The 25881-nt window shown below is 54.0% G+C and overlaps 1 protein-coding gene across 1 annotated transcript; it reads right to left on the bottom strand.

Annotated features, from left to right (window-relative positions):
- Positions 1–21197: 21197 nt before the first annotated feature.
- Positions 21198–22720, bottom strand: LOC121154741 (serine/threonine protein kinase OSK1-like). The gene is made up of 3 exons (XM_040977745.1): positions 22598–22720; positions 21616–22483; positions 21198–21511 (listed from the first exon to the last, which is right to left on the bottom strand). The coding sequence occupies exons 1-3, from the start codon at positions 22718–22720 to the stop codon at positions 21198–21200; spliced, it is 1305 nt and encodes a 434-aa protein (XP_040833679.1).
- Between the last annotated feature and the right edge of the window lie 3161 nt (positions 22721–25881).

A 25881-nucleotide genomic window follows, 5' to 3' on the forward strand; every position in this document is an offset into this window, starting at 1 on the left:
GCTTCCATGTCACTTTCAGGAGACTCCAAGTATGGCATGACCACCTGCTCCGGTGGGGCAGGCACAGCCCCAATTCTGTGTCAGGATGACACAGAGCAGCAACAGAGCAGTGAGCCGTGCTGTGGGAACACCCAGTCCATGGGCAGATGGTGAAGAACGGGGCACTGAGCGAGAACCACGTCCTCTCCCAGGCAGCCAGGGCCGAAGGGGGTTGGATGAAGGGCCCCGTCACCACAGTGGTCCGAGCTGGGGCCAGAGGGACCCTTTCATCTCACATGTTGCACAGGTGTCTTGGGAGCCAAGGTGCTGCCAGACCAGAACAGCTGGCAGAGAGCCCGCAGGTACTTGGCACTCCTCTGTCTGATGCTGAGCCTGGACCTGACTCAGGGTGTGCCAGGCACAGAGCCACGTACCCCAAAGCACCGACAATTGTGAATACACAGTCGATGTCCTGCATACCATGAGGTCAAGTCCATGGCCCCTGGGGTCTTGTTCTCCATGGACCATGTGCGGGAACATGGGTGGAGACAGTCAACTCTGCTGCGATGCCCGGCACTGTAGCTGGGACCTGCCTGCTGTGGTAGAGCCCTCAGAGCCCATCCCTCCCACGCATGTGTCCTGTGTAGGCTTTGGGCCTCCCCTTCCCCAGACTCTGAGACACAGCCCTTGGGCTACTCCATAGGACCTTGCAAAGGGCACAGAGGCCACGGACACCACACAGGACAGGAGCCAGACACGCAGTTAGGACTTTTATAAGAATTTTATAAGAAACTAGAACTTTCCGAGAGCTGAGAGTCATCTTCATTTGGACTGGGCAGAGTCTTCAGGGGCCACTTTTCGGGAGCGCAGGCCGGGGCCCCTGTCCGGGTCCTGCCGGATGCAGCAGGCGCGCTGCAGGAACTTCAGGAACCTCCTGCAGGCCCCACGGAAGCCCCGCTTCCCCTCCTTGGCGGGCATGGGCGTCCCGGTGTTCTCAGGCTCTCGTGGCGCCTCCACTTCCGGCTCTGCGAGGTCCGTTGGGCTGCTGGTGCTGGCCACGGAGCAGGAGGCCTCAGGCACCGGCTCGTGGGATGCGCTGGAAACGGAGCTCTGCTCTTCCTGCAGCTGGCCTGGTAGGAGAGAGCAAAGCATGTGGGCCCCTGGGGCGGCCTCAGGCCCAGGCTCCCAGGGGCCCTAGCGGGGCCCAGAGCAGCTGGTGGGAGGGCAGACTCACCTGAGGGCTCGCTGGAGAGGCTGGCTGTGGAGGAGCTGGGCGTAAAGCACACCGAGTCGCTGTGGAAGGAGCTCAGATGTAAGGAGTCCTGAGCGCCAGGGCTGCCAGCGCTTGGCAAGCAGCAAGGCGGCTGGCAGCCGGACTTGTGGGCCGCAGGCTCTGGCGTCCCCTGTGCCGTGCTGCCAGGCAGCAGGCCGAGCTCGGAGAGGTACTGCCTGTCCTTGAGGTCCTGGGGGACACTGAGGAGTTCCAGCAGCGTGACAGAGTCCTCCCTGGGCACGGGGCTGTCCTGCGGCTCCTGGGCGCAGGAGCCGAACCACCAGTGCGTCCTGGCGACCTGGGCGGTGAACCTGGCCCAGGCCTCCACGCTGAGCAGGAAGCCCAGGAGCTCGGTGAGGGCCGGGCTGCAGGACCGTGGCAGCACGTAGCCGCCAGCCACGATGCGGTTCTGAAGTTCCTCTGCAGTGTCCCCAGTGAAGGGCAGTGTGGCCGTCACCATCTCAAAGAGAGTCACCCCCACACTCCACATGTCCGCCAGAAAGGCATCGTATTCCTCCCCGGAAAAGGTTTCCGGGGCACAGTACTCGGGGGTCCCGTGAAAGCCCCTTATCCGCGTGCCCTTGGGCAGCCGGCAGCTGAGCCCAAAGTCGGCCAGCTTGACACGCATGTTGGAGTCCAGCAAAATGTTGCCCGGTTTGATGTCCCTGTGTGCTATGCAGCTGGTGTGACAATATTCCATGGCCGACAGGATCTGGGCAAAGAGCAAGCTGGCCTCCTGCTCCCCCAGGCCGCCCTGCTCATGCACATAGCACTCCAGGGTGCCCCTGCTGGCCAGCTCCATAACCAGGAAGACGAACCTGCCCTGCTGCTGCTCCTCCAGCAGCTGCAGGATGTGTGGGTGCTGCAGGCTGTGCATCAGGCTGGCTTCCCGGGCCACGCTCCCCGAGCTGGAGGCTCGGCGCTCCTGCAGGAAGATCTTCACCGCCACGTCCCTGCCCGTGGCCAGCTGGCGGGCGAGCTTCACCACGCCATAGCCGCCCTGGCCGATGATGTCACTGAACTCGTAGCCAGGAAGCGGCGGATGGAAGGCCCAGGTGGTGTACATGGCCAACAATCCCTCTCTACACTCTCTCAACTGTACTCTCGATTCACAAACACTAACTAATCGCTTCCCCTGACTGAGCTACCTACAAACAAAAAGGGATCGCAAGGGCCCTCACTGCCTCTCACTGATGTGGCACTCTAGCTGGACTAACTAGACTAACCCAAGCAACAAGGCTATCTCAAGAAAACACAACACAACAAAGAGGAAAAGCCACCTACTGCACTACCCCTAGCAAGTCTGACCGAGCTGGCTAACTACACATGGGGGAGGCAAAAACCAGCAAAAGAGCAAAAAAAGACAGAATGGGCAAAACAACAAAGAGGTGCAAAAAAACAAGCTAAAGAAAATGGGCACAAGAATAAACAGAATAGAACAAGAAACCAACAAACCAACCAAACCAAGCACGCACCACAGCACCAAGCACTACCGCTAGGGCAGAGGGGTCCAAGCCACACAGGTCACCAATAGAGCTCCCTGGGCCAAGCGGACAGAAGCCAGGGCCAGCCAGCGGCTACATATACACTTCTGGGGGCTACATCACAGTAGGGCTCCTTGTGAAGTCGGAGCAAGGCACGCACCAATCAGAGCCCAGCAGGGACTGGCACGCACATGAACACACTGCCATGGCTTTTTAGCAGGTCCAGGCATGGGCCAATCAGAGCTTCAGGAAGCGACGCGATTTTCTCCAGAATCTTCTCTTCAACTGAAACACGAGGACTCCAGGAGCTCTCTGTTGTGCTTAGTGACAGGGTGGAGGTCATGAAAACTTGCAGGATGTTCAGTGGAGTTTTCATGTCTAGTTTCAAACAGTGATGATGTCATTGGAAGAAGCCCTAACGTCTGTTCCTTGTGCTGTAACTCCAGAGTCCTGGGTTCAAAACGGCTCTTCCTTTTCTGGCATCATGATGCTGTGACCAAATGTGTCATTGGCTGTTAGCTGGCCTGTGCGTATGACTTGGTGTATGGAGACGAGTATAACATGCGTGGTCTACTGAGTGAGGCTCACAGCCAAAGTTTATTAGTGCCATCAGACATTTCTAGACTGAGGGTCACACAGAGTAAGGAGGAGGTATTGAGCTTTTTCTCCAGAACCCATCAATTGTGGCACACCCTTGTTTGGAACTCTAGTTTTATATATCCCACCAAGTGGTCTCACTCAAATGCTATCCATTTAGTTGTTCTCAAAGGAATGATATCCAATAAGTCATACACCTGGTATCCAGTCAGTTGTTCCCATGGAAATGTTATCCTAGCAATTGTATGCCTAGGCTCGCTGTCCTTCTAGAGTCCCACTGTCCTTGTACAGTTGGCCAGACACCACAGGGAATTCTTCACATCTGCAGAGCTCAGAGGAGGGTGTCTTCAATGATGATGACTTCCTGCTGAGAGCCTCAGAAAGTCGTGTGGCTCATCAGAGTCGTGGTGTGGAAGGCCATGTCGTGTCAGGCTGGAAAGCCACAGGCTCCAGTGTGGTCCTCAGAACAGCAGGGAGACCTCTGGCCTTTGGTGTTGTTTTAGGGTCCTGGACTCATTCCTAGTGTTTGGAAGGCTGTACTGTCTAATACAGAGGCACCAGCCGAGCTGGCATCTGAAAGGGGCCACTTGTTCCTAAGGAGCTGTCTTCTTCATGGGAACAAGGAGGAAACAGAAAGGCAGGTGCCTGGTGGTTATGGGGTTGGAGCGAGATCACAGCAGACGTGGCTCAGGTTTATTAAGGAGTCTTTATTAACCAAGCTTGGTGAGAATAGAGCACACTAGAAATAACAAATCACAAGTGCATACGGCAATCCAACCAATCATAATTCAACCAATCATAATCCAACTAATCATAATCCAACCAATCATAATCCAACCAACCATAATCCCGCCAAACATATCCCCAAGAGCAATAATTGATCATTACCCTCAAGTCCATCCGTTAAGCTGAAGACCTATGTCCCAGCTTCCCCAACAATAATGTAAGTTATCCTACGAGACATGCATCGAATAACCTGGACACACAAAGCTGGAGTCAGTCACCTTTCCCTGGCTTCTCTGCGCACATTCCATCACTGCTAGGCCTCACCTCTCCTGGAACTCCTGACAGTACACACACCAGAAACAATTTCACTATATCCATGGTCCCGTCTCAGCAGTACACAGGGACCATGCTCAGGGGATTACTTGTCCTGGGGCAGCCAAGAGTCGAGGTGCCAGAGTAATGGAGCGACTGACCAGAAAGAGAGTGGGCCCAGCTTCACGGGCCTTTTATTTTAATGTTGATAAAAATATATTTTTATTTTGAATTTTGAATTATGTAGTACATGTTGGTATAGGTTGGGATTCCCTCCTAACTCCAGCCCCATCAGATTCTTCCCATTTTGTTACAATAGTGTAATCCTTAAGAAGTCCCAATTCTGTCAATCTCTTATTTAAGTGTCCCCCGACATTGGTGGTACAGACAATGTGAGACACCCCAGCATCCCATTGTCTACACATGTCCAACAATTTCATTGGGATCCATCTTTCATCTGGAAGCAGGGATACTTGTTCCATTCACCCCCATATCTGCATATGATAGAGCCCAGTACTCCATCACTATACATTACTGTAAGCGGGAAGCCATGGAACAAGGCCAACAACTGGTATGAGTTAAAACACCCACAACATCAACAACAATTTCAGCACCATGAAACAATGTGCCACTGAGTAACCAAAACATGGGTGACACAAAGGAAGCACAGAAGTCTCTTGGGAACAATGATGCCATCGTGTACTCCATGAGTCTTCATGGGCCTTTTCAAAGGGGCTTGTGAGGGGAGTGATGACACAACAATGCAATACCATCCCCTCTCAGATGATAGAGGGGGCACAGGTGGGCAGCAGCCAGTACCTAAGTGGTGGGGGAGGGGTTGAGGATGGAATGAACATTCCATTGTTGTTAGGACCCACCTTCAGGACAGAGGCTAAGGGACACAGCCACATTTCCTTTGCCCACTGTCAATGTGTGCTGCCTATCACTGACTGCACCCCGTAACGCTGGTGAGGTCGGTTGAAGCTGTGCATGTGTGCTGAAATGGCATGTCAGGCCCTGAGGAAGTGTACATGTTCTGTATCTTAACCCAAAGGTCAAAAGTCAATTTTAGACAAAGATAGTGTCTTCTTAGTGTGTCCTCAAAAGCCCATCCCAGTGCCATGCCCGCCTGAAACTACTGACAACCCAGTTGGTATCCTGGCTGCTCCATTCCCAATCCTGCTGCCTGCTAGCATGCCTGGGAGGCCGCAGAGCATGGTCCCAGTGCTTGGGTTCCTGTCACCCGCATGGGAGACACTGATGGAGTTTCAGACCTGGCTTTGGCCTTGCCCAGCCTTGGCCATGGAGGCCAAAGGCCTGGGGACCGAACCAGTGCATGGAAGACTGTGTGTGTGTAAGTGTTTTGTCACAGACACATGAAAACAAAGATGGTGGAAGTGAGGGTGGTGAAGTCCAGCAGAGTTGAATGAGGCTCCCTGTCCCTGCCCAGAGAGCAGCAAGCCTTCTGGGAAGCAGGAAGCATGGGGAGGAGGGAGGAGGCTCCTGGTTGGGGCCCAGAAGCCCATGAGAAGGGAGCAGGGAAGACTCCTCAGCATGGACCCAGTCAGCATCACCCGAAGGAGGAACCCCACACTTGGGGGGAATAGTGGTAGTTGGGGAAGAAAGGTCCAAGGAAGGGGTCCCAGGGGGACACTCTGCCATGGCTGAGCCTCACACAGGTTCTCAGGTACACAGGTCCCCCTGCTTGAACACAGCATGGTGGCTTGTTTCTGCCCCATGTGCAGGAGCCCCAACTCTCCCCTGTGGTCTCTTCTCTGTTCTCTCTTGACCCCCATCTGCAGCATGGGGCCACTGGCCTCAGGGCACCAGACCTGGCCTGCAGGCCTTAGGATGAGGCTGAGGCTGCACTGGGCACCAGCATAGCCGAATTTACCGCTTTCAGTGCGGTTACCACCTGTAGCCCAGCTGAGTCTCCTCTGTGCCTGGACCGCAGGCAGGAATCAGAGCCCCAAGTGCCTTCACTTCTGCACCCAAGTCCCAAAGTGTTGCCTCTGCCACAGGCTCTAGAGGCCTGTCCGACACCAGCTGTCCTGGTCATCGGGTCAGGCCCTGGACAGCAGGCGTCCTGACCTGGTGCATCTCAGGGTGGATCCGCTGAAGCACTGGGTGCCCTGTGCTGGGGGGAGGGCAGGGATTGGAGCAGCCCGTGCAGACTGAGGACCATGAACTCCTCCTGGACAGTGCTGAGCCATCCTCCAGGCTGCCTGCTGGCAGTACAAGCCCAACACGAGGCCGGGCAGGCAGGAAGCAACAGTGGCAGGAGGCCCTGGGTGCCCAGGCTCAGGCTGAGCCCACCAGGACGCCTGGAGAAGTGCTGAGCAAGAATGCTGGCCAGGGATGATGAAGATCCCAGGGCTGAGCTGCTGTTGCCCACACGGGGATGTGCGATGGACTTGGAGCTGTCCACTTCCTCTCCTGCTCCTGTGATGTGCCCTGGAATTGGTGTCAGATGGAAGAGCTTTCTCTCTCTCTCTGAATCTCCTCTCCCCTACTCTGCCTTTCAAATCTTAGCAAAACATTCCAGACTACAACTCCTCTGGAGCCCAGCGCCCCAGCATTTCCTCTGTCTCCATGGTCACAGAGCAGAGTGGGATCTGACCCTGCCAACCAGCTCTGGCTGAACCTAAAGGATCAGAGTTCATCCCAGGGAAGGGTCAGCGTCCTCCAAGGTGAGAACTGAGCCCACGAATCAGGATGGTAGGGCAGCAGTTTCCCCTGCGGTTCCCTAGTGTCTCACCAGGGACTGCGTGGCCTCCTGGCCCCGGATCTCAAGTGGATACCCTGCCCGGAGCCTTCCTGGGCTCAGCAAGGCTGAACCAAGCCTGCCTGGGGAGGTGGCTTCCCCTGCCTGATGGAGGGATCCTGTGACAGTGTGGCTCTCCATGGTGTCCTGTGCACTGGTCCTTTCTTCAGGGCCGGGAGGAAGCAGCCCCAGGCCAGGACTCCTCAACACATCCTTGTTACTTAAAAAAATTAATAAATGAAGTAGAAAAGTGTTTGCCCTTCAGCGCAGGTGAGGACCCATCTTAGTAATAAGCTTTCAGTTCTCAAACGTAGATAGAATAAGATGAAGCACAGGGCAGTTGCAACATTCACCAAAGACACTATCATGCCAGAGCAGTTTTTGCAACACTTATGTAGATTTTTTATCGTAGACTCTGTGTCACTGTTTATCGACCCTCTCATAGGCATGAGTTTCAACATCTTTCATCACAGTAAGGTTACCCTTTGTGTCCATGTTCAGTGGACTTTTCCCAGTTCCTTCAAGCAACACAGCACAATGTGAGGCACAGTGGAGCGCCCACGTGGACTGACATTGAAGACAGGCCCCTGAGTGTCACCCACCCTCACTCAGCAGCCCCTTCAGCGTGCCCCGAGAGCTGGCCTTGTCCTCACTGGACTGAAGTGAGGGGCGACATCTCACTTTACACATCACCAAACATTCCACGTGGCTTAGAACCCAAAGGGAGTTCCTAGGAAACAGTGCCCTTTGTCTTTCTTCAAGAAGGATGTGTGTAACTTTGGTGTGCCAGAAGAGGTGGGGCCACAGGAAGAGATCTTCCATTTCTGCTACCCACAGCCCCCTCTGCAGATGTCGGCTGGGACTAGGTCAGTCTGAAGGCAGGATCCAGGTCTCCCCCTTGAGAGTCAGGGCTCAAATACTTGGGCCATCACCCAGTGCCTTCACAGCGAATGTAGCAGGAGCTTGATCCCAGGCAGTGCAGCCAGGGGCTCAACCCGCACAACAAGAGGCTTGCCTTAGTGGATTGTCACTCTCTGGTGTCTCCACAGATGTCCTGGACTTTAGATTCTTTTTTCTAAGATTTATTTGTTTTTATTGAAAAAGCAGATATACAGAGAGGACAGGAGACAGAGAGGAAGATTTTCCATCCAGTGAGTCACTCCCCAAGCAGCCACAATAGTTGTAGCTGAGCCAATTTGAAACCAGGAGCCAGGAGCTTCTTCCAGGTCTCTCATAAGGGTGCAGGGTCCCAAGGCTTTGGGCCGTCCTCCACTGCTTTCCCAGATCACAAACAGGGTTCTGGATGGGAAGCAGAGCTGCCAGGATTAGAACCAGCACCCATATGGGATCTCAGCATGTTCAAGGGGAGAACCCTAGCTGCTAGGTTGTTGTGCCGGGCCCGGACTTCGAAATTCTAAACACATAAAATGACAGATGTTACCAACCTAATCCTGTGTCGCAGGGCACACAGTCTCATCTAAATTGTTTGGTGGGTTTGTATGGCCTGTCTCCCAAACCACATATGTGCTGTCCAAGTCAGAGACCCCAGTTTACCTTCCCTGAGGCACATCTATTATTGCAAGGCAGGTCACACAGGCCACCTGGTCATAAAGACACTGAGACACACATCTGGCCCAGATGGGTCTCCCAGGTGCTCAGGGTTCAGGCAGTCAGGGTGGGCTAGGAAACAAGGTCCCACGTGGGCATGGGAGGGGCTGAGTTCATGGTTTATACTCATGGGAATGATGCACGGATCTCAAGATCCCTCTTTCCTACACAGATGCAACAGAAACCAGTGCCACAATGGGTACTGCTGGTTCACTTCCTACATGGCCACCATGCCAGGAGCTCAGCCAAGTCAAAAACAGAAGCCCAGAACTCCATCTGGGTCTCCCATGTGAGTGACAGGAGTCTAGGTGCTTGGCCCACTCTTAATGGCCCCAGCATCAGGAAGCTGGGTCAGAGCCAAGAATCAAACCCGTAGTCTGACTGTGGGATGGTGGCTGCACAAGCAGTGGCCTAGCCCACTGTGCCTTAACACCGGCCTCCAGGAGCCAAGGTTTCTTTCTTGCTCCAAGTCTGGTATCAGGGAAGCAAAGGGGATTGGTCCCCCTCACAGAGGAACCACAGGCCTCATGGTCAGACTCAGTGTGGCGATGCACCGCTGTTTGTAGTTTGAACTTGTTTCATGCCCTCACTGTGTACCCTCATGCTTTACTGTGTCTGTTGGGGGCCATCATGTAACAGAGTGTCAATGCAGAACAATGACAGCTATGTTGGCCATCACAGAGAACTGTCCCCAAAGTGCTGGGACAGCCAGTCAACACAGCACACTCACCCCTGGCCATGGGACCCAGGGACAGACCCCTGGGGAGCACCCACTCTGCCCTCTGCCACTCCCTGTGACTATGACTGATACGGATGACACACAATTTAATCTGGAACCACCCCAGGATCTTCCTGGACTGGCAGCACAGGAGACAAAAGAGTTCCCAAGAGCCCAGGGATTGGAGGGGTGGGTGATTGGGCTGAGCCTGGCTCACATGAGCTCAGTGCTTTTCCTGCCTGGGGGTGAGAGTTGGGCCAGGGAGCCCCGTGGTTGGCAGGTGAGGCAGGGCCCAAGACACAATGGCCTGGCTCCTGTGCCCTGCCTGGGCAGTGGGAGTCAGATTGTGCGCCCAGGATTGCGGGACAGGTGGGACCCACGTCATATGTCCTGGCTCTTTGGCCCACCTGGCTGCTGGCTGATTGCTGGGGTCTGTGTGGTGGGTGTGGAAGGCTGGAAGGGGTGAAGAGTATTGTTCCATTGCAGGCAGGGCCATAAGAATGTCCCACTGCATGGCAGGGCCCAGTGGATGTCTCTGTAACCATCTGAATGCAACTTCACCTCCCTTTTCATGGAAACTGGGACAACTCCACTGGTATTTCTGTAATCCACTTAGTCATTGTCTGCCACTGTAGATTTGGTCTTTAATATCAATGTGAGCTTGGAAGGTGATGTTGCTGAAGGGCCTTTTACAATTCATGCTGTCTCTGTCTCTGCTGCCCCCATTGACCATCCTTGATCTTTAGCGCCCTCCTTCTGTGATGCGTTTCCTTCCTTAACGGATTCAAGATTCAGTTGTAGAATGAGGATTGTAGTAGGAATTGATACTGATTGATATGCAGCATCTATGGAGCACTTCCTGAGCACAGGGTCAGGATTGACAACATCCTGCTTTCAGGTGAAGGAAATGGCAGAATTATCCTTGGAAACACCCACTTGACCATGATGTAAAAATTCTGTGCCAGAGTTTGACTGTTTCTGTGTAAATAAAGCAGACACATTGTCCATTATGATCCCGGAACTGTTGTGGTCCGTTTTGTTCCACTTTGTGCCTCATCCATGCACCCTTCTTGAGTTCCAAACTCAGCTGGAGTTGGACTCCAGCAGCTGATGGCCTGAAAGCCCCAGGGGCTGTTGTGAGGAAGGGCCCAGGTCACATGTCTGGGGTCTTTGCCCCTCCTTGGAGATCAAGGAAGGGGCGCAGGTTGCATGGTCTGTGTCTGTGCCCACCCTGGGCAGGGAGAGTCAGGCACGGATGTCTGGATTCCTGGGGCATGGGGTTTGAGGGGCCCAGGTCTCATGGCCTGTGTCCGTTGCTCCAAAGGGCAGTGGGAGTCAGGCATGGGAGTCTTGGGTGTGAGGGTTCAGGTGGGACCCAGGTTCACATGGCCTGGATCATTTGCCTGGCTTGGGAGGTGGGAGCCAGAACCAGGATCCCCGGGAATGGGGTGTGCGACAGGGTCCGAGTAGCATGTTTGGGTCCTTTGCTCCAATGAGCAGTGGGAATTGTTCCTGGCAGCATGAGGGGCAGGGACCTGCTGGGCCCAACTCAGGGCCTAGTTCCTTTTTTCTGCCTGGGGTTGTAGTTTTCCCCACTGATGAGGGGGAAGGCAGGGCCCAATCACATGGCTGCGGTCTTTTACCCCAGGGATGGTGGGTGTTGGGTCTGGAAGCCTTGGTGGCAGGGGTGCAATGGGACCTGGGTTTCATGTCCTGGGTTCTTTTCCCCGCCTGGGCAGTGGAAGTAGAACCCAGAAGTCCCGGGGGTGTTGGGTCATGCAGTGCTCGGGTCTTATGGCCTGATGTTTTCCTGTCTGGGTGGTGTGAATCATGTCCAGGAGACCATGTGGCAGAGTGTCAGGTTGGGCCTGTGTTTCATGGCCTGGGTCCTTTGCCCAGCCTCGGTCGTGGGAGTTTAGCCTGGTAGCCCTGGGTGCAGGGGTCATTCAGGGCTTGTACCTTTGCCCTGTCTGGGCTGTGGGATTCAGTCCCAGGAGCACCATGGGCCAGGCTGGTTGCGGAGGCTGACAGGGCCTATTTGGACCATAGGTCAATTGCTCTACCTGGGCAGTGGGAGACAGTTCAGCCCCAGGAGACTCGGGGACTTGGGTGTCAGGTGGGATCTGGGTTGCATGTCTTGGGTCCATTGCCCAGCCTGATGGTGGGTGTCAGGCCTCGGAGTCCATGGGGTGGGAATCAGGTAGGATTTGGGCCGCATGGCCTGGGACATTTGCCCCAAAAGCTGGTGGGTAATGGGTATTGGGACCAGGAGCCCTGGGGCTGAGAGGGGTAATGATGGTTCTGGGGTCATAGCTTGGGTCCTTATCTACACCTGGGCAGTGGTAGTCAGGCCTGGGAACCCTGGGGGCAGGGAATCAGGCACGACCTGGGTCACGTTGCCTGTGTCCATCTCCATGCCTGGGTAGTGAAATCCTGGCCCAGGATCCCCAGGAACGGGGGCTCAGATGGGGCCTGGGTGACATGGCTTGTGTCCTTTGCCCAGCCTGGATGGTCGGAGTCAGGTTCAGGAGCTCGGGCGTGGGGTGTCAGGAGGAGCCCAGAAGGCACAGTCCAGGTTTTGCCCTTTCTTCACAGTCAGGTGTGGTTGGGGTCACATGGCTTGAGTTCTTTACCTGGCTTTCGAAGTAGGAATCAGGCCTGGGAGCCCCGGGGGCAGGGTTCAGGAGTAGGTGTGGGAGGCAGGTGGGGCCCTAGTTGAGTGTACTGCATCCTTTGCCTGGCCTGGGTGGGAGTTTCACCCATGAATGCCATGGACCATGGTCACATAACCTGGAACCCTTCCCTGCCTTGGTGGTGGGACTGCAGTCTGTAGCACCAGGACCGGGGGAGTCAGGAGTGGTGCTGGTTGCCTGTCCTGGTTCTTTTGCTGTGCCTGGGCAATGGGATCACCATGGAAGGGAATTCAATCAGGGCCCTGATTGCATGGTCTGTGTTTTTGCTATACTTGGGTGGTGAGAGTTGGTCCTGCAAATCCTGGGCGTAGGGGACCATGTAGGCCTTGAATCATAAGGCCTGCTTTTTTTTTCCTACCTGGGTGGTGTGAGTTATGCCCTGGAGTTAGTGGGTCAGGGTGTCAGGTGGGGCCCGGGTCTCCTGGCCTAGCTGTGGGAGTCATGCCTGGGAGTCCTGTGGGCAGATTCAGGCCAGGCCTGGGTTGTATGGCTTGGGTCCTTTGCCCTATGTCAGCAGTGAGAGCTGGCCCTAGGAGCCCAGGATCCTGAGGGTCAGGCAGGTCCCATGTTGCGTTGCTTGGGTCCATTGCCTTGCCTGGGCAGTGGGTGATGCATCTGGGAGCCCCAAGGGCAGGGTTCAGGAGGAGCACAGGTTGCATGGCCTGGGTCCTTTGCTCCACTTGGGCAGTGGGAGACCAGCACAGAGCTCCAGTGGTGAGAGGTCCATGTTGCATGGCCTGGATCCTTTGCCTAGCCTGGACACTGGGAGATGGACTCAGGAATCCCAGGAACATGATTTCAGGCAGGACCCTAGTTGTGCGGCTTGGGTCCTTTGTCTTACCTGAGTGATGGAAGAAGATTCTCAGAGTCCTGAGGGTGGCGTGTCACACATGGCCCAGGTTGCATGGCCTGGATCCTTTTCTCCACATGGGCAATGCAAATCAGAGCAGCAGCCACTAGTGAGGGTTGTCAGGTGCAGAGTGAGTCTCATGTCCCGGGTCCTTTGCTCAGCCATGGCAGTATGAGTCTGAACCAGGAATGCCCAGGAACAGGGGTTAGGTGGGGAGTGAATCGCATGACCTTTGTCCCTACTGGGTTGGTGAAAGCTAGCCCCAGAAGACCTGGGGGTGGGCACAGGGTCAGGTGGCATCCATTTCACATGTCCTCGATGATGTAGACACACTACCCATGATGTGAGTGTCAGATCCAGGAGCCTGAGGGGCAGGGCTTGGGTTACATGGCCTGGGGCTTTGCTCAGACTGGGCATTGGGAGTCAGGCCCTGGATCCCCAGGGGCCGAGGATCAGGAGGATCCCATGTGGCATGGCATGGGTCCTTTTCCCCAGTTGGGTGGTAAAGGCAGTCCTAGGAACCTGATTGGTGCAGATTCAGCGGGGCCCGTGTTAAATGTCCTGGGTATTTTTGCCCCGCCTGGGTGGTAGGATCAGTCCTAGGAACCCTGAGGTTGGACAGTCATGTAGGGCCTGGGTTGACAATCTGGGCTCAATTTCCATGTGGGTCATGTAAATCAGGCCAGCAAACACTGGGTCATGGTATCAGGTGGGGTCGGGGTTACATGGATTGTGTCCTTTGCCTGGGCCTGGGAGTTCCAGCTGGAACCCCAGAGGTGGGGTCATGCCAGGTCTGGGTATCAATGCTGAGGTCGTTTGCCCAGTCTGGGTGTTGGGAATCTGACCCAGGAATCCTTGAAGATAGGGAGTCAGGTGTGGTCCTGGTTGCAGGGCCTGAATCCTTGGCTTGGAAAGGGGTGGAATCTGGCCTGGGAGTCCCAGATACTGGCAGTCAGGCAGGGTTCTAAATGAATGGTGTGTGTGTTTTGCCCCTCCTGGGCAGTGGGTGTCTCACCCAGAAATCCTGGGAGAAGAGCATCAGGAGGGTCCCTGGCCACATAACCTGGAACCCTTCCTTGCCTTGTCGGTAAGAGTCTGCTACAGAGCACCAGGGCCTGAGGGTCAGATGTGGCCCCATTTGCATGGCCACATTGGGTTCTTTGCGCCCCACTTGGGTGGTGGGACTTGGACCTGGGATCCCTGGGGGAAGGGGTACACATGAGGCCTGGGTCACATGCCCTGCATCCTTTGCCACACCAGGGCATTCACAGTCAGTACTGGGAGACCCAAGGGCAGGGGTCATGTAGGGCCCAGGCTGCATGACCCAGGTTTGTTTTCCACCTGGGCGGTGTGAATTGAGCTTGGAGCCACTGTGGCCTGACAGGGCCAGGTAGCATGGCTTGGGTCATTTGCTGTGCCTGGGCCTGGAGTTGCAGCTATGAGCCACAGAGGCAAGGGCAGGCAGGGCCTAGGTCGTATGGTTGGGTTCTTTGCCCGGCTTGGACAGTGGCAGTCAGCCCCAGGAACCTGGCAGCAGGGGTTTCTGACGGGTCCCGTGTCACATGGCTTGGATCAATTGCCCTTTCTGAACAGTGGGAGCATCCAACCCAGAGCACCAAGGCCAAGGGCAGGAGGTCCAGTGGGGCTTATGTCACATGGCCTGGGTCCTTTGACCCATCAGGGCAGTGGTATTTGGGCCCAAGAGCCCAGGACACAGGAGGTCTGGTGTGGCCCAATCCTCATGGCCTGGGTCCTTTTTCTCAGCTTGGCGATGGGAATAGGGTCCTGGAGCTATAATGGTGGACGTGAGGGTCAGGCAGGGCGTGAGGGTCACGTGGCTTACCTTCATTGTCCCTCATGGGCAGTGGCAGTTGGGCCTGGGAACCCTAGCAGCAGAGACCCAACTTGGCCCAAGTCACATGGCCTGGGTCCATTTCCCTGCATATGTGGTGGGGAGAGGACCTGGGAGCACAGGGGACTGGAGCTCAGGCTGGGCCTGTGTCCCGTGGCCTGGGTCACTTGCCCTGCCTGAGCGATGCATGTCTGGCATGAGGCAGGGGCATCACGCAGGGCCTGAGTTGCATGGCCTTTGTCCTTGGCCCTGATGGGCCCTGATGGTCAGATTGGGCCCAGGAGTTCCAGGATTGTGAGGATCTGACAAGGTCCAAGTCACAGGATTGAGGGAGGTCAGGCAGGGCCCGAGTCGCTTCCCATGGCCTGGGGCATTTGTACCACATGCATGGTGGGAGTCAGGCACGGCAGCGTCTCGGGGTGGAATCCTCTGATGCCTGGGTCACATGGCCTGGGGCTTCTTCCCTGCCTGGGTGGTGGAAGTGGGCCCATGCTCCAGCCAGTAGAGCCAGTAACATGGACACGGAGAGGGTTTGGGATGAAGCACCAACAGGAGTCCAGGGATGGTGCAAGTCTCCTGGAAGTCTCCTTTATTGCTCCTTCACCTCTCCTTATATACTCTTGCCCATCACATCCTCATTGACCAGGATATTGGACACAGATGAGTCCAATTAGTCTAGTTGTTTCTAGCCACAAGCCCAGTTCCTGTTCCTGCCCATGCTCACAAGCACTAATCAACTCCTTAGCCCACAACAGGTCCCCCTTTTTTCTTTTAAAGCATTCTTGAATGCACCTGTCTTAGGTTGTGGACCCTCAGGTCATTAGCCTTACCTGTCACAGGGAATCTCGGTAGCATGGCAGAGCCCCTGTCTTAGGTTGGTCAGTGCCTGGTCCATCTTCCCCATCACTGGCTGCCAGTCAGCGCTTTGCCTGCTGCAGCTGCACAAACCATACCTGGGGAGGCTGGCAACCCTGTTCCATGGCTAGGAGTATCTTTAGCTCGGTAGCAATGAGCACACAGCAGTTCCCGGGCTTGGGAAACATTTTGCACTTGCACAGGTGTTTCATACATCATACATACATGATGATGGGGAACAAGAGGCCCTGACCATATCCCACTGCATGTGCCACTCCTCTACCAACAAATCAACCTGCTGTTAACACGTAAACATGCCCACCGCACATGTTCATCAATACAGTTCTGGTGTTCCACAGCTCAGGCAGTCAGTTCTGCAAGCTCGTTCATGGTCTCAGCAGTCACTGCAGGGTGTGCTCGGACCACTGCTGCTGTGGTGGTGGCTGCCGACGTCGGGCAATGCTGGCTACGATGATCAATGTTATGCCAAAATGTTTTTTATGCCTTATCCGGCCAACAGTGGCCTCTCCATCAGTCCCCGACAGGCACAGGCAGGATTCTGGGCAGCCGCATGACAACAGCAGTATCGCCATTGCCATTCCAACATGCTGTGAGGGTGCAGCTGACCTCGGTGCAGTTCACTTCAGAGACGTTTCTGTATGTAAGAGAGAGAAATGGGGGGTTAACACAGGCAGACACGGGTTTAAAATTCAGGCAGCTAAGGTTCACCCATGTGAGCGAGTCCTCAAATCCAGAGGAATGATTGAACTAATAATTTCCATAGTAATACTTGCCTCCCTATATAAAAAACAGGGGACGGGTTGCATGAAGTTCATGCCCATACCCACAACGCTGCCACACAGAAAACGAGGGAAATATCGAAACCTTGGTGCTCATAGGAGAAAGAAAAGGAAAAGAGAGCGGTGCTTAACAATATGCTAATATACTTATATACTAAATAAAGAACTAATATACTTGCTTGTCCCGTCGATCTTCCGACTCAAATGCCATCAGCATGGCAGGTACCAGAGCTTTCACAAGACTCCGCAGCAGGAGCTTGCCGGACAAGCCTCTCAGGAATCCACCGTGGACCATCTTCGTTTTCTGGGAAAACACAAACTGATCCTCACCGCCATATGAGGAAGGATCTGGGCCTTGCCACTGACCAGTCAACGGATCCTTCCACATCACGTAACCCTTCTCCTTATGAGATGGATTCCAGTGATGATCTGCAGCAGGCCGTCCTGCAGCATCCAATGTTAGAAAATTTAAGATAACTAATACACGGTTCAAATGATCTTGAGGAGTGCTATACTCTCCCTTGTTGTTTAAATAAGGTAATTCTTGATAGTACGGTTGGTGCATTCCACAATACCTTGTCCTTGAGGATTATAAGGAATGCCTGTAATTAGTTGTATGTGGTGGGAGGCAGCAAAATCAGAAAAGTTAGTGCTGACATAGCAAGGACCATTATCAGTTTCAATAACTTTGGAGTTCCCAAGATGGAAACACACGCATTGCAATGGGCTAGAGCGTGCCTGACTTGTTCCCCTGACTGACTGAAGAGTCTAGAATAAATCCTGAGCAAGTATCGACAGTAACATGCACATACTTTAGTGTTCCAAACTCTGGGATGTGTGTCATGCTCATTTGCAAATAATCTTAATATCATTCAATCAACCTGGATAACTGTCTCCACAAAATGGGAGATTAATCTGTTGGCATTCTTGAGGCCTTGGAAGAATGCCAAGGGAAGCCCTAGAATTGGACACTTCTGAATTCTTGGATGCCTTCTGAGAGATGGCTAAAAGCATCTGGGCTATGGGAATTTTGTGGGGTTTAATATAATTCTGAAAATGTTGAAATTCCACATAATTAAAGGGAGAAACAAGTTGTATTTTGTCTGGGGCTGTAGCTAATCCTGCCTCAGCTGAAGGGAGAGACGCTGAAGTTGCTTCTGTAAATCTTTCACAGCTGCGCCCAGATTTAATGGCGCCGATGGAACAGGCTGTGCAGAGGGCTCCATGTCTGGCCAAAGAGATTTTTGCTCAGGACATGCTCTGTGGGCACATGCTCTACAGCTGGAGGATCCTCGGATGACTCACCTCCATCCCCTTGCCCTTCCTGCTCCTCAGAAGAGGACCGCAAATCTTCTTCACGTACTTTCTCCAGACTTAGTCTGGTCTGGGATTCCTGTTTACCCTGGTTTGCGGTTCCCTTCCCCTTGTTACAGATAATTTTTCAAGGAATGGTTGTACCTTTGCTTGAGGGCATGACAAAGAATCTTTTAGTAAGTGCCAGAGGAAAAAGGTGGCTACAAGGAGAGCAAACCATGGGGATACTTCACAGAGTTTCAACGACCTTCTGCGAGGCCTTAAGCTTAGTGTCGCGCCTTGTGACTGCAGCAGATCTCAGATTCCCTTAATCATGTGCACTTTCGCGAATTCTTGCCCCATGATAAATTTTACTTATGTCCCTGCAAAATTTTTGAAATTGTCTCTGGATGTCCAGGGTCCCTCAGATTGTCCCTCGTGCCCCTGAACGGAGAGAGGGTCTGGGGATGAAATCATGAAAGCCCCTCCAGAGTTCCAGGGTCCCTCAGATTGTCCCTCATGCCCTGGACAGGGAGAGAAACTGGGGATGAAACCACTTTTTCCCCTGCAACATTTTCAGTTCTAAACTTACCTTTGTAGGTCCAGGGGTCCCTCAGATTATTCCTCGTGCTGTGCCCCACATTAGGTGCTGTTTGCTCTGGCCAGTAGAGCCAAAAACGTGGACACGGAGAGGGTCTGGGATGAAGCACCAACAGGACATCATTGATGCTGGAAGTCTCTGTGAAGTCTCTCTCTATTGTTCCTTCACCTCCCCTTATATACTCTTCCCCCCGCCCCCCCACATCCTCATTTAGCAGGATATTGGGTACGGATGAGTCCAATCAGTCCAGGCGTTTTTATCCACAAACCCAGTTCCTGCTCCTGCCCAGGCTGACGAGCACTAATCAACTCCTTAGCTCACAAAGGAGCCCAGGAACAAAGGAGTAGGTGGTCAAGTAGAGCTGGGGTAGCATGGCCTGGGTTTTGCCCATCCTTGGCAGTCAGCTGGGGCCCTGGTCATATGGCCTGCATCTCTTGCCCACAGGGGTTTGGAGAACTGGGCCCAAGAGCCCTGGGGGCAGGGCAATCGTGCATGGCCAAGGCACCAAGGCCTGGGTTTTGCCCCACCTTGGCAGTCAGGCAGGACTCAGGTTAATGTTCTGGGTCCATTGCCCCACCTAGGTGGTAGGAGTTGGAACTGGGAGCTCCAGTGACATGGCCTGAGTTTTGGCTACCAGGTCTGAGTTGCATGGCCTGGGTCCTTTGCCCTACCTGGGTGTTAGGAGTTTGGCCTTAGGCATTGGGGGCAGGGCTTGCTAGGCCTGGATCACATGGCCTGGGTCTTTTGCCCTGCCTGAGTGTGGGGCCAGGCCTGGGAGTCCCAGCATTAGGTATTCCGCTGGAGCCTGGGTCAGACAGCCAGGGTGTCAATGCTGCCTGGAGAAGCCCATTGTTTGCCCTGTAGTGCACCTGCGGGGGTTGATGGCGTGGGTTTGTAGGAGCGGGTGTGGTGAGTGTCACAGTTGGGGGACATGTGGGGACCTGAGGGCTCATGTCCAGCACTGATGGGCTGATTGTAGGGTGTGTGTGTCAGAACTGGGCCTCCTCAGTGGCTAAGACAGAGCCGTGGACGGCATGTCCATATGCACATGGAGGATATGGCAGCCCATTGGAGCCTGCAGAGGACACCTGCTACCATAGCAGAACAAATTGGAGTCCAGGCCAGGCGAGGACAGTGAATGGAGACTGCAAGGTGGACTGTGTCAGCCAACGGACCTTGGAAGGATTTCCTCATCCTCGGATCAAGGAGAGAAACAGCAGCACTGAAGCAGAGTCCTCAGAAGATGCTCCACATGGAGGACCCTGGGTTAACGTCAGGTGGCTGTTCCCCATCCCTGGTACTGAGCCTGGGTGCGCCTACTCCCCTATTCCCCCCCTTCCCCAGATCCAGGAGGAAGAAAAAGAAAATTGGAAAGTGATATCTCACCCACATTCCCCTAACCCTCGATCCTTCCTACCTACCCTAATTAACCTTTCTTGGACAAAGCAGACATAAGGCCTGGTGTGATAGCCTAGCAGCTAACGTCCTCACCTTGCACATGCAGGATCCCAGATGGGCACTCGTTCATGTCCCAGCCACCCCATGTCACATCCTGCTCACTTCCCTTGTGACCTGGGAAGGCAGTCGAGGATGACCCATATCCTTGGACCCTGGACCCACGTGGGAGACCCAGAAGAGACTCCTGGCTCCTGGCTTCGGACTGGCACAGTTCTGGCCGTTGTGGGCACTTGGGGAGTGAGTTAGCAGATGGAAGATCTTCCTTTCTGTGTCTACTACTCTCTGTATATCTGACTTTTCAATAAAAATAGAGAAATCTTCTTTAAAAAAACCAACATACAATAGCATCGCTGAGGTAACCAAAAGAATCATCTTGGTAGCTTTTAAAACCTATTCCCAGAACTTGTTTCTGGAGAAAAGAATTCAGATGCTTTGTATTGAGATCTGTGAAATTTAATATTTCACTCCGCTTTTTACCTTATAAAACAAATTGGGGAGACTCTTATTTTAGCATTGCCATAATTAGACTATTACTATTACTTCAGAAGATAGAATTAAAAAGTTTATTTTGGTGCAAAGTAAACTGCAAAATATCCATGAAAAACAGTTTTGAAAGGAAGTTTATTTTGGTGCCAAATAGTTTGACATCCTGCCTAGCAATGGGCAGCTGCTTGGGTTGCCTGGCACTGTGGCAGATGTTACACAGCTGGCAGAAAAGCAGCCAGGTGGGCATTCTGGGTCTGGCTAATGCCAACTTTGTGTTAACTTTAGCCAACATAGTTGCTGATTCTGTTAAAAACAGACACACACACACACACACCAAACTGTGGGAAGAGGGTGAAATGCCACCATGTCACTACGTGTGCACACCAGCTGGGACCACTCCACCACCACACTCACAAGAGCCATCTTTGGGGGTGTATCTGGTTGGGGCCATGTGGCTCTCGTGTCCCACGTGGTCCAGGCAATTGTGAGTACACAGTCGATGCTCTGCATACCATGAGGTCAAGTCCATGGCCCCTGGGGTCCTGTTCTCCATGGACAATGTGGGGGAACATGGGTGGAGACAGTCCACTCTGCTGCGATGCCCGTCACTGTAGCTGGGACCTGCCTGCTGTGGTAGAGCCCTCAGAGCCCATCCCTCCCACGCATGTGTCCTGTGTAGGCTTTGGGCCTCCCCTCCCCCAGACTCTGAGACACAGCCCTGGGGCTACTCCATAGGACCTTGCAAAGGGCACAGAGGCCACGGACACCACACAGGACAGGAGCCAGACACGCAGTTAGGACTTTTATAAGAATTTTATAAGAAACTAGAACTTTCCGAGAGCTGAGAGTCATCTTAATTTGGACTGGGCAGAGTCTTCAGGGGCCACTTTTCGGGAGCGCAGGCCGGGGCCCCTGTCCGGGTCCTGCCGGATGCAGCAGGCGCGCTGCAGGAACTTCAGGAACCTCCTGCAGGCCCCACGGAAGCCCCGCTTCCCCTCCTTGGCGGGCATGGGCGTCCCGGTGTTCTCAGGCTCTCGTGGCGCCTCCACTTCCGGCTCTGCGAGGTCCGTTGGGCTGCTGGTGCTGGCCACGGAGCAGGAGGCCTCAGGCACCGGCTCGTGGGATGCGCTGGAAACGGAGCTCTGCTCTTCCTGCAGCTGGCCTGGTAGGAGAGAGCAAAGCATGTGGGCCCCTGGGGCGGCCTCAGGCCCAGGCTCCCAGGGGCCCTAGCGGGGCCCAGAGCAGCTGGTGGGAGGGCAGACTCACCTGAGGGCTCGCTGGAGAGGCTGGCTGTGGAGGAGCTGGGCGTAAAGCACACCGAGTCGCTGTGGAAGGAGCTCAGATGTAAGGAGTCCTGAGCGCCATGGCTGCCAGCGCTTGGCAAGCAGCAAGGCGGCTGGCAGCCGGACTTGTGGGCCGCAGGCTCTGGCGTCCCCTGTGCCGTGCTGCCAGGCAGCAGGCCGAGCTCTGAGAGGTACTGCCTGTCCTTGAGGTCCTGGGGGACACTGAGGAGCTCCAGCAGCGTGACAGAGTCCTCCCTGGGCACGGGGCTGTCCTGCGGCTCCTGGGCGCAGGAGCCGAACCACCAGTGCGTCCTGGCGACCTGGGCGGTGAACCTGGCCCAGGCCTCCACGCTGAGCAGGAAGCCCAGGAGCTCGGTGAGGGCCGGGCTGCAGGACCGTGGCAGCACGTAGCCGCCAGCCACGATGCGGTTCTGAAGTTCCTCTGCAGTGTCCCCAGTGAAGGGCAGTGTTGCCGTCACCATCTCAAAGAGAGTCACCCCCACACTCCACATGTCCGCCAGAAAGGCATCGTATTCCTCCCCGGAAAAGGTTTCCGGGGCACAGTACTCGGGGGTCCCGTGAAAGCCCCTTATCCGCGTGCCCTTGGGCAGCCGGCAGCTGAGCCCAAAGTCGGCCAGCTTGACATGCATGTTGGAGTCCAGCAAAATGTTGCCCGGTTTGATGTCCCTGTGTGCTATGCAGCTGGTGTGACAATATTCCATGGCCGACAGGATCTGGGCAAAGAGCAAGCTGGCCTCCTGCTCCCCCAGGCCGCCCTGCTCATGCACATAGCACTCCAGGGTGCCCCTGCTGGCCAGCTCCATGACCAGGAAGACGAACCTGCCCTGCTGCTGCTCCTCCAGCAGCTGCAGGATGTGTGGGTGCTGCAGGCTGCGCATCAGGCTGGCTTCCCGGGCCACGCTCCCCGAGCTGGAGGCTCGGCGCTCCTGCAGGAAGATCTTCACCGCCACGTCCCTGCCCGTGGTCAGCTGGCGGGCGAGCTTCACCACGCCATAGCCGCCCTGGCCGATGATGTCACTGAACTCGTAGCCAGGAAGCGGCGGATGGAAGGCCCAGGTGGTGTACATGGCCAACAATCCCTCTCTACACTCTCTCAACTGTACTCTCGATTCACAAACACTAACTAATCGCTTCCCCTGACTGAGCTACCTACAAACAAAAAGGGATCGCAAGGGCCCTCACTGCCTCTCACTGATGTGGCACTCTAGCTGGACTAACTAGACTAACCCAAGCAACAAGGCTATCTCAAGAAAACAGAACACAACAAAGAGGAAAAGCCACCTACTGCACTACCCCTAGCAAGTCTGACCGAGCTGGCTAACTACACATGGGGGAGGCAAAAACCAGCAAAAGAGCAAAAAAAGACAGAATGGGCAAAACAACAAAGAGGTGCAAAAAAACAAGCTAAAGAAAATGGGCACAAGAATAAACAGAATAGAACAAGAAACCAACAAACCAACCAAACCAAGCACGCACCACAGCACCGAGCACTACCGCTAGGGCAGAGGGGTCCAAGCCACACAGGTCACCAATAGAGCTCCCTGGGCCAAGCAGACAGAAGCCAGGGCCAGCCAGCGGCTACATATACACTTCTGGGGGCTACATCACAGTAGGGCTCCTTGTGAAGTCGGAGCAAGGCACGCACCAATCAGAGCCCAGCAGGGACTGGCACGCACATGAACACACTGCCATGGTTTTTTAGTAGGTCCAGGCATGGGCCAATCAGAGCTTCAGGAAGCGACGGGATTTTCTCCAGAATCTTCTCTTCAACTGAAACACAAGGACTCCAGGAGCTCTCTGTTGTGCTTAGTGACAGGTGGAGGTCATGAAAACTTGCAGGATGTTCAGTGGAGTTTTCATGTCTAGTTTCAAACAGTGATGATGTCATTGGAAGAAGCCCTAACGTCTGTTCCTTGTGCTGTAACTCCAGAGTCCTGGGTTCAAAACGGCTCTTCCTTTTCTGGCATCATGATGCTGTGACCAAATGTGTCATTGGCTGTTAGCTGGCCTGTGCGTATGACTTGGTGTATGGAGACGAGTATAACATGCGTGGTCTACTGAGTGAGGCTCACAGCCAAAGTTTATTAGTGCCATCAGACATTTCTAGACTGAGGGTCACACAGAGTAATGAGGAGGTATTGAGCTTTTTCTCCAGAACCCATCAATTGTGGCACACCCTTGTTTGGAACTCTAGTTTTATATATCCCACCAAGCAGTCTCACTCAAATGCTATCCATTTAGTTGTTCTCAAAGGAATGATATCCAATAGGTCATACACCTGGTATCCAGTCAGTTGTTCCCATGGAAATTGAATGCCTAGGCTCGCTGTCCTTCTAGAGTCCCAATGTCCTTGTACACCAAATATAATCCAATCAATCGTAATCCAACCAATCATAATCCGAACCACCATAATACAACCAAATATAATCCAATCAATCATAATCCAGCCAAACATATCCCCAAGAGCAATAATTACTCATTACCCTCAAGTCCATCCGTTAAGCTAAAGACCTATGTCCCAGCTTCCCCAACAATAATGTTAGTTATCCTAAGAGACATGCATCGAATAACCTGGACTCACAAAGCTTGAGACATTCACCTTTCCCAGGCTTCTCTGCCCACATTCCCACATTCCATCACTGCTAGGCCTCACCTCTCCTGGAACTCCTGACAGTACACAAACCAGAAACAACTTTACTATATCCATGGTCCCATCTCAGCAGTACACAGGGACCATGCTCAGGGGATTACTTGTCCTGGGGCAGCCAAGAGTCAAGGTGCCAGAGTAATGGAGCAACTGTCCAGACAGAGAGCCCAGCTTCACAGGCCTTTATTTTTTAATTTTTTTAAAATATATTTTCATTTTGAATTATGTGGTACAATGTTTAATATGTGGTACAAGTTCGTATAAGCTGGGATTCCCTCCCTAACTCCCACCCCTAACAGATTCTTCCCATTTTGTTACAAAAGTGTAGTCCTTCCTAAGGAGTCAAAATTCTATCAGTCTCTTGTTTAAGTGTCCCCCGACATTGGTGGTACAGACAATGTGAGACAGCCCAGCATCCCATTGTCTACACATGTCCAACTATTTCATTGGGATCCATCTTTCATCTGGAAGCAGGGATGCTTGTTCCATTCACCCCCACATCTGCATATGATAGAGCCCAGTACTCCATCACTATACATTACTGTAAGTGGGAAGCCATGGAACAAGGTCAACAACTGGTATGAGTTAAAACACCCACAACAACATCAACCACAATTTCAGCACCATGAAACAATGTGCCACTGAGTAACCAAAACATGGGTGACACAAAGGAAGCACAGAAGTCTCTTGGGAACAATGATGCCATCGTGTAATCCATGAGTCTTCATGGGCCTTTTCAAAGGGGCTGTGAGGGGAGTGATGACACAACAATGCAATACCATCCCCTCTCAGATGATAGAGGGGGCACAGGTGGGCAGCAGCCAGTACCTAAGTGGTGGGGGAGGGGTTGAGGATGGAATGAACATTCCATTGTTGTTAGGACCCACCTTCAGGACAGAGGCTAAGGGACACAGCCACATTTCCTTTGCCCACTGTCAATGTGTGCTGCCTATCACTGACTGCACCCCGTAACGCTGGTGAGGTCGGTTGAAGCTGTGCATGTGTGCTGAAATGGCATGTCAGGCCCTGAGGAAGTGTACATGTTCTGTATCTTAACCCAAAGGTCAAAAGTCAATTTTAGACAAAGATAGTGTCTTCTTAGTGTGTCCTCAAAAGCCCATCCCAGTGCCATGCCCGCCTGAAACTACTGGCCTCCCAGTTGGTATCCTGGCTGCTCCATTCCCAATCCTGCTGCCTGCTAGCATGCCTGGGAGGCCGCAGAGCATGGTCCCAGTGCTTGGGTTCCTGTCACCCGCATGGGAGACACTGATGGAGTTTCAGACCTGGCTTTGGCCTCTCCCAGCCTTGGCCATGGAGGCCAAAGGCCTGGGGACCGAACCAGTGCATGGAAGACTGTGTGTGTGTGTAAGTGTTTTGTCACAGACACATGAAAACAAAGCCAGAGGGTGGTGAAGCCCAGCAGAGTTGAATGAGGCTCCCTGTCCCTGCCCAGAGAGCAGCAAGCCTTCTGGGAAGCAGGAAGCATGGGGAGGAGGCAGGAGGCTCCTGGTTGGGGCCCAGAAGCCCATGAGAAGGGAGCAGGGAAGACTCCTCAGCATGGACCCCAGTCAGCATCACCCG

Source organism: Ochotona curzoniae, unplaced genomic scaffold (assembly GCF_017591425.1).
Source record: "Ochotona curzoniae isolate NIBS_2020 unplaced genomic scaffold, NIBS_Ocur_1.0 contig_1014, whole genome shotgun sequence".
In the NCBI taxonomy this organism is placed as follows: domain Eukaryota; kingdom Metazoa; phylum Chordata; class Mammalia; order Lagomorpha; family Ochotonidae; genus Ochotona; species Ochotona curzoniae.